General features: G+C 41.7%; 1 protein-coding gene across 2 annotated transcripts; it reads left to right on the top strand.

Moving 5' to 3' along the window:
• The first annotated feature begins 1,761 nt into the window (after positions 1–1,761).
• On the top strand, positions 1,762–5,356 carry LOC124002046 (b(0,+)-type amino acid transporter 1-like). Of its 2 annotated transcripts, none has more exons than XM_046309265.1 (6): positions 1,762–2,534; positions 4,075–4,208; positions 4,297–4,426; positions 4,529–4,653; positions 4,746–4,833; positions 4,982–5,356. In XM_046309265.1, the coding sequence occupies exons 1-6, from the start codon at positions 1,836–1,838 to the stop codon at positions 5,210–5,212; spliced, it is 1,407 nt and encodes a 468-aa protein (XP_046165221.1). In that variant the 5' UTR covers positions 1,762–1,835; the 3' UTR covers positions 5,213–5,356. The 2 variants fall into 2 exon arrangements, with proteins under 2 accessions (XP_046165221.1, XP_046165222.1); XM_046309266.1 differs by lacking the exon at positions 1,762–2,534 and adding an exon at positions 2,589–3,989.
• Positions 5,357–8,687: the final 3,331 nt, after the last annotated feature.

Below are 8,687 nucleotides of genomic sequence, written 5' to 3'. Positions count from 1 at the left end.
TATTGTTTGCAGAACATGCACTGATGTCTTTTCTCCAATACCCAACTTATGTTCCTTAGCCCAATTTACTAGTCTGGTTGTCTCTGGCCTCTCCATGCTCACAAAACGATGGATATTCTGCATCTGAGAGCGGCGTAAACTCGACGCTTGCTGCTCAACAAGCGTCATCAATTTGGGCACCAGGCATGTCCATATAGCCTCTCCTGTCTAACATCTTTCCAGTCCTGAACACAGTATAATGATATTCCCTTCATTACATCTAGGGCTGGGTTCACCAACAAGCCGGATTTGGCCCGTGGGTGACTTTATCTGATATTATTTTGGAAATCTGTTCCAAAGTATTCCCAGATGATCAGGTGGTCAAACACACACACACACACACACACACACACACACACACACACACACACACACACACACACACACACACACACACACACACACACACACACACACACACACACACACACACACACACACACACACACACACACACACACACACACACACACACACACACACACACACACACACACACACACACATTGTCAATGGTGCAGACATTGGTGCAAAAGAAAAAAATAAATAAACAGTCCCTATCTAATCTGTAACAATCCATTGACACTGAAATGTGGTTATAAAATACTTGGACACAGAAGTTAGAGCTTTTCTCTACAGGTATCTTGTTGGTCTATGGTAAAAAAAACAATGACTGGTAAGGGCATATTTCCTTCATGTTAATTTTCAGCTCAATCATATTTGTGAGGCTTGCCAGTGGGGCAGGGATCTCACTGAGCTTTGTTGAATATTAAATAAAATCAAATGTATTTATAAAGCCCATTATACAGCAGATGTCACAAAGTGCTTATAATGAAACCCAGCCTAAAAGCCCAAAAGGCAAGATGTAGAAGCACGGTGACTAAAGCAACATTCCCGAGAAAGGCAAGAACCTAGGAATGCAAATGTTCTTCATGTTGGACCTGTGCTGGCACTGTCAGTAATCATTATTGGAGCAGTGGTATTACTCATCAAAAGCTTTGAGGATTATTTTAAAGGGACCAGGCATCAATCCAATAGGTATTGTTTTCTATAAGGGTCTGTGGTCCTACAATGGATGGAACAACTTAAATTGTGACAGAAGAGCTGAAACATCCTGAGGTAAAAAAAAATACAGAACTGTCACATATTATAGAGCTGACACACTTACATTAGCCTACAGAAACTGCACATTTAAGTTATGTTAGTACTGATTTAAAGTACAAAGTACAAAGTACAAAGTAAATACATCATATTTTCATTATATCTCATACAGGGTGATTTCAAAGGAACACTAAAAGTGGTTTAGGTATGCTGTGCCTGCATCTTTTTGGTATCTACTGTATTTTCAATAATGCAGCATGCTTTACTCCAAGGCACAGGGAAGCATAACATGCCCTACTTTAACTGTGTCCCTGACACATAAAAAGCGATATTCCTATTGATGATTTAGGACCAACTCGATTGATAACAAAGTGAAACATCATACATTTTAGTGAACCACCCTTCCTCTGAGCTATTTGAGGTATTACTACTGTTCCAGAATGTTTGACATTATAGTATATGGGTATATATATATTCCTGGTATGTTTCGTTCTTCTTTAGTAGACTAAAGTTTCCTCGTAGAATAAAGCCGACAGCCCTGATTCATCTCAGCCCCAGTCGAGTAATAGTTAACTGATGTAATAGTAGGTGTGACCTTATACGATACGGACAAAACATTTATGCCTCTCCCCAGTTTGGACCTCGTTGTTGGTAAAACATATCTGTTGAGAATAGATCTACTACCAAGTCTCAGGATGGCAGCTAAAACACAGAAACTCAGCTTGAAGCGTGAAGTGGGGCTTATTGGTGCTATCTCATTCATTGCCGGGACCATGATGGGATCTGGAATTTTTATGTCCCCTCAGTCTGTGCTGGTCAACATAGGAAGCCCAGGAGCCAGCCTGGTGATCTGGGCAGCCTGTGGTCTGCTGGCCACGTTGGGTTCCCTCTGCTATGCTGAACTGGGCACTGTCATTTCTGAATCTGGGGCAGAGTACATATATATTCTGCGGATATTTGGCCAAGTAGTTGCCTTCATGTTTGTCTTTAGCTTCGTCATTGTGATGAGACCTGCCAGTGCAACAGGGATAGCACTGAGCTTTGCTGAATATGCAGTGGCTCCTTTCTACCATGACTGTACCCCTCCAGAGCTGGTGGTCAAGTGTGTGGCTGCAGCAGGGATTTTGGTGTTAGCAATTGTGAACAGTATGAATGTACGTCTGGCTATGTTCATCCAGGTATTTTCCATGGTGATCAAGCTGGTGGTCTTGGCAGTGATAATTATTGGAGGTGTGGTGCTGCTTTTCAAGGGGAACACTGAAAACTTTGAGGATTCCTTTAAAGGGACCAATGTGGAAATCAGTTCCATTGGGATTTCTCTTTATCAGGGCCTGTGGTCCTATGATGGCTGGAACACTTTGAATTATGTCACAGAAGAACTAAAACGGCCTGAGGTAAGGAAGAATTCAACATTTTGATATTGTTTTGTCTGGATGTTTCTAGAGTGCTACAATTGTATGTTTTACCTGGAGTAGGAAAAATAGACCATTTCCTTGTTTGTACTACTGAGGTTACAGGCTACATGAAACAAACCAAAAATACTGAGTATAGAATATGCAGGAAAATCAACTGCACCAATACCTGACAAAGAGTATACTTTATCGCAGCCTGACAAAATGCTTTGATATTTGAACAATCCCACAGACAGCGATACTGTGTGCCCTTATCTAGATTGCATTTGATAGACTGATCCAAGTAGAAAGACAGTATGTCTGCAGACCAACATCATCAGCTAAGGGGCAAGTCTACACTCAGCTGTCATTTCTATATTCACATGGCTTCTGACAGCAATTTCAGGTGGCTTTAGCACCAAAACATAAAACAATTTTTCCAACCCTCGGGGAAAGAGAAGGAATTTCTACGCCATCCATAAACATTTAAAGGAATAATGTAACTGTACGATGACATAGCATCCCCTTTTCTCCCTCTCCTAGGGGAGGGTGTGATCTTTCTGGGAACCCTTTTACAGCTATAAACAAAGATGACACAACAACATACTTTATTCAACCTGAGAAGTTAATATTAACTAAGGACTTTACACCCAGCATCAAAGATTTGCCAGGTCTTTGTCATAATTGTTCTTGACTAAAAGAAGAGTGGATCTATCGTTGACAACAGATTCTCCTGTTGTTTGTATAAATTTGGCATTTGGCCATGGCAGAAACCGAAACAGAGAGGATTCAACTGAAGCACGAGTTGGGTTTACTCTGTCATTGGTAGCAGGAACCATGATTGGATCTGGAATATTCATGTCCCCTCAGTTTGTGCTGTCTTACATTGGAAGTCCAGGGGCAAGCCTGATCATTTGGACATTGTCTGGCCTTGTAGTCATGCTGGGGGCACTCTCATATGCTGAGCTAGGAACCATTATTAAAGAATCAGGAGGGGACTTTATCTACATTCTTCGAATCTATGGACAGTTTCCTGCCTTCTTTGTGGCCTTCACCTTCCTAGTAGTGGTGAAACCAGCCAGCATTGCAGCAATATCCCTCAGTTTTGCAGAATATGCTGTGGCACCTTTCTACCAAGACTGTTCTCCTCCTCAGCTAATAGTGAAGTGTGCTGCTGTTGCAGCCATCATGGTTGTAGCCATGGCAAACATCTTGAATGTACGTTTAGCCATGAGAATTCAGGTGGTCTTCTTGGTGGCTAAGCTATTTGCATTGATGGTTATAGTAATTGGAGGGATAGTGATAATTGCACAGGGAAATGTTGCTGTACAACAAAATGCTTTTGATGGTACGAACTTGGGTTTGAGCTCCATAGGGATGGCTTTTTACCAAGGCCTCTGGTCCTTTGCTGGCTGGTACAACTTGAACTATGTGACAGAAGAGTTGAAAAGACCTGAGGTAAGAAAGCACTGTAATAAGTCATGTATTTCCTTACATGATCCTAAGGACTTGAACTATCTTTCTCCACCTTGCATCCTCTCAGGTAAATCTGCCCAGGGCAGTTACAATTGCCATCCCCATGGTAACCATGCTGTATCTACTAGTCAATGTGAGCTACCTGGCTGTCATGACGCCAAGAGAACTGATGTCGTCGAATGCAGTGGCTGTCACCTGGGGGTGAGAGAGCTTGACTCCATCCACACGCCTCTCTCTCATTCCTTTACATTTGTGGTGAGCTGACAAATGACCTTGTTGTCGTCAACAGGAATAAGGTGCTCGGGAGCTGGGGATGGGTGATGTCTATCGCAGCCGCTTTGTCTGCTTTCGGCTCCCTGAATGGAACATTCTTTAGTGGCGGCCGGGTGTGCTTTGTGGCTGCAAGAGAGGGACACATGGTGAGAAACACATTCAAGAGACAGACCATTTTAACAAAAGTTTTTTTTCTGATGTAAGTAGTAGTTTTCTATGTCAACATATGTGTTTTTTTCCTACCCCAGCCTGATATTCTGTCCATGGCCCATGTGAATCGACTGACCCCCTCTCCAGCCCTGATCTTCACCACGGCTATCTCACTCCTGGTTCTCATCCCTGGTGACTTTCAGAGCATTGTCAACTTCTTCAGGTAGTTTATGCTTTGACTTTAAAATGGCTCAATACATAAACGTTTTGTTGCTGCTTTATTTATCTTCCATCCCTCTGCATTGATATTGCCAGTTTCACTGCCTGGTTCTTCTATGCAATCACTCTGTCTGGGCTCCTCTACCTCAAGATCAAGAAACCTGAACTTCCCAGGCCATATAGGGTGAGTCTCATAGGACATATCATTTCTACTTTTATTTCTGTTTCCATTTGAACAAGACATTGGTTTCTAACAATTGAATTACCCAAATGGTCCCATCTGCTGCCCACCCCTCTTGTGAGCGTACCATTGTTTTTGTTTGTTCAACCAGGTTCCCATTGTAATCCCCATCTTGGTCATCATCGCAGCAATTTTCCTTGTGCTGGCACCTATAATTGACAACCCCGCGATAGAGTACCTCTATGTCACCTTGTTTATCTTTAGTGGTGTTTTGGTTTATGTACCCTTCATCCACTTCAAACTGTGCCCTGGACTGTTGGAGAAAGTCACTGTGTTCCTGCAACTCTTCCTAGAGGTGGCCCCAGCAGACAAAAATCTATGATTTATTTTACAGAATATATGTGTCACGTTCTGACCTTTATTTCCTTTGTTTTGTCGTTATTTAGTATAGTCAGGATGTGAGTTGGGGTGGGCAGTCTATGTTTGTTTTTCTATGATTTTGGGATTTCTATGTTTCGGCCTAGTGTGGTTCTCAATCAGAGGCAGGTGTCATTAGTTGTCTCTGATTGAGAATCATACTTGGGTAGCCTGGGTTTCACTGTTTGTTTGTGGGTGATTTGTCTATGTTAGTTGCTTGTGTCAGCACAGTTCTCATTATAGCTTCACGGTCGTTATTCGTTTATTGTTTTGTATAGTTTGCATTCAGTGTTCAGTGATTTCTTTAATTCAAAAATCATCATGAACACATGCCACGCTGCACTTTGGTCCGCTTCATACGACGATCGTGACAATATGTCTGAGGATAATGTTGTCTACTGAGTAAAAGTTGACAAAAATAAGTTTGTCCTAGATTGGCACCACCATAACCAACTTGTGAATGACTTTTCAATAGTATGTACAGTGCCTTCAGAAAGTATTCATACCGCTTGACTTATTCCACATTTTGTTGTGATACAACCTGAATTAAAAATTGATAAAATATTCTCACCCATCTACACACAATACCCAATAACGACGAAGTGAAAACATATTTTTAGAAATGTTTGCGAATGTATTGAAAATGGAATACAGAAATATCTAATTTACGTAAGTGTTCACACCCCTGAGTTAGAATCACTTTTGGCAACAACTACAGCTGTGAGTCTTACTTGCTCGGTCTCTAAGACCTTTGCACACCTGGATTGTACAATATTTGCACATTATTATTTTTTAAATTCTTCAAACTCTCAAGATGGTTGTTGATCATTGCTAGACAACCATTTTCAAGTCTTGCCATAGATTTTAAAGCCGATTTAAGTCAAAACTAAATTGGCCACTCGGGAACATTCACTGTTGTATTGGTAAGCAACTCCATTGTATATTTGGCCTTGTGTATTAGGTTTTTGTCAGTGGCGACCTATCATTCAGGGCAGGTGTGACACGCATGAATACGCGTCACATATTAGCTTGCAAACAATGTAAAACATTGAGTTAATAAGGCCGCCTACGAACATGGTCTCTTTGTTGCTTTCTTGTGTAAGGCAGCTCCAAAATGCAGGTTTTTCAGCCCAGCTCAGTGCTTTTTGTGGTGGTCGGGCAGCCAGCGGAAAATACGGAGCGTAGGCGTTGGTAATGTTCTCTAGCTTCGCCGTGATTGGGTAATGTTCTTTAGTTGTGCCGTGATTGGCTCAGTGTTCTGTCACTCATGGGGACACTACGTCACCTCCAAATCTAAGGATAGAGCTCAAAATTCAAGCCCCATTGGGTGCTGCCATAGAGTTACATTAGAAGTGCCAATCCAAGAAGGCTCAAGGTCATTGGCCACATATAAAATTATGTCAAATCATGTTATATCTACAGTAGCTTTGATTGGACTCAACATCAGACTATCAACATCTTAGCTAGCAAGCAAGGAGACATCATGAATCAAGTTGACATTCTACTTGCAAATGCTTTTTAATCATTTTCATATCAAGATAAATGATTGATAAAACGTATCGGTGGACATCGGCCATAAACATTACAGAAGCTGGAAATCGCAAAATCAACAATGAGTGGTTTGGAAGGAATTACTGGCTAAATGCAAGCATTGCAAAGCAATCACTAGCCTGTCATTCAGTGGAGTGGCTGTGTGGTCCCCAGTCTGAGTTTAAGGTTCTCTTGCCAAGCTTATTTTTTATTTTATTTGAACTATTTTAACAGTTAAGAACAAATGCTTATTTACAATGACGGCCTACATCGGCCAAACCCAGACGATTCTGGGCCAATTGTTCGCCACCCTATGGGACTCCCAATCACGGCCAGTTGTGATACAACCGGGATTCTAACCAGAGTGTCTGTAGTGACGCCTCAAGCACTGAGATGCAGTGCCTTAGGCCGCTGCGCCACTCGGGAGCCTGAACGATACATTTTCAACATTGGCCATGCTGTCAATCCAGCATGATATCTGCCAAGCTCAAAACAACTTAACTCGGAACTGGGAAATCTGACATCAGTGAGTTCAAGACAACTGGGAAAGCGAGCTCCGACTGGGAAAATGCATTTTGAACTGTCATCCAACTTGGAATTGTAAATCGGGAACTCGGGCCTCTTTCTACAGCTAAAACCTGAAGATCACCGACAACATCATGATTTGACCTTGTTTATTTCAGAGTTGTCAGTTATCTTGAATGCCCCATACTTTGATGAAAAAGTTGGATGACAAAATTTGCCCACGATGGACCGCCGTGCCACTTCCCTGTTCAAGTGAGCACAGCACAACAAGGTCCAAAAATGTATTGTAGGCTGCTGCATAAATTATGTAATATGCCAGGGAGATATGTATACTTTAGGTAAGAAAATAATACTACGTGTATGTTGTGTAGAAAGCTGTTAGTAGCCCATGTGCCTCACCCTAATCATTTGGTCTATTTCCCCCTTTTATTTTTGCCTACTGTTCTGACTTGGTGGTGAACATGTAATTATCAAATATTTTAAGAGCTTTCATTGTCTGCTTATATGCCCCATTTATTTATCCATCCTATGGTTCTGACTTGGTGCACAGGGAGAACACTGTAAGAACGGCCCATGTTCTGAATTCTGTCGCTGTACATTTTGAAAAGTGCTGAACAAATAGTTCTATTGATTACGTCTATCCTAGTTCACCCATTGTCTTAATCGAAGTTACGGATTGCCTTTTATCCGCTTGTCGTCCCCTTATGCCATAGTTTGCACATCTCAATTGTCAGTAGAAACCACATTTGTTTAAGCAAGTCAGCCATATCAAATATGTTTTTTTAAAGTCAGTAAATGAGGCTAAATGAACTGTTTCGCTGCTAGACAAGGCTCCGCTGATAGCCAGGTGTAGCAGTGGTAAGGTGTTGGGACTCTCCTGTTGAGACTCTGCTGTTGGAACATCTTGAAGTAGGCCCCAACAGTTTGTGGTTACCGCTTGTCACTGTTATAGTGCAATTAATGTATTCTTCAGTGTTCAAATTTGATTTGTCACGTACGGAGAATACAACAGGTGAAGACCTTACAGTGAAATTCTTACTTACAAGCCCTTAACCAACAATGCAGTTTGAAGAAAAATAAGTGTTAAGTAAAAAATAGAAATACCTAATAATTAAAGAGGAGCAGTAAAACAACAGTAGCGAGGCTATATACAGGGGTTACCGGTACAGACTCAATGTGCGGGGGCACAGGTTAGTCGAGGTTACTGAGGTAATATGTACATGTAGGTAGAATTAAAGTGACTATGCATAGATAATGAACAGAGAGTAGCAGCAGCGTAAAAGAGGGGGGAGGGGGCAATGCAAATAGTCTGGGAAGCCGTTTGATTATCTGTTTCAGAGTCTAATGGCTTGGGTGTAGAAGCTGCTAAGAAGCCTTTTGAACCA

The sequence above is a fragment of the Oncorhynchus gorbuscha genome, linkage group LG17 (assembly GCF_021184085.1).
Source record: "Oncorhynchus gorbuscha isolate QuinsamMale2020 ecotype Even-year linkage group LG17, OgorEven_v1.0, whole genome shotgun sequence".
Lineage (NCBI taxonomy): Eukaryota > Metazoa > Chordata > Actinopteri > Salmoniformes > Salmonidae > Oncorhynchus > Oncorhynchus gorbuscha.
Note: the sequence above shows the minus strand (reverse complement) of the source record. Positions and strands in the feature narration are given on the sequence as shown.

What these genes read in the sequence shown, in the direction of transcription:
- LOC124002046 (XM_046309265.1), top strand. Translation starts at nt 1,836, where the DNA reads ATGGCAGCTAAAACACAGAAACTCAGCTTGAAGCGTGAAGTGGGGCTT. An exon ending in AAGAACTAAAACGGCCTGAG is followed by an intron (nt 2,535 to 4,074) that starts GTAAGGAAGAAT and finishes GCATCCTCTCAG; the next exon opens with GTAAATCTGCCCAGGGCAGT. An exon ending in GCAGTGGCTGTCACCTGGGG is followed by an intron (nt 4,209 to 4,296) that starts GTGAGAGAGCTT and finishes TGTCGTCAACAG; the next exon opens with GAATAAGGTGCTCGGGAGCT.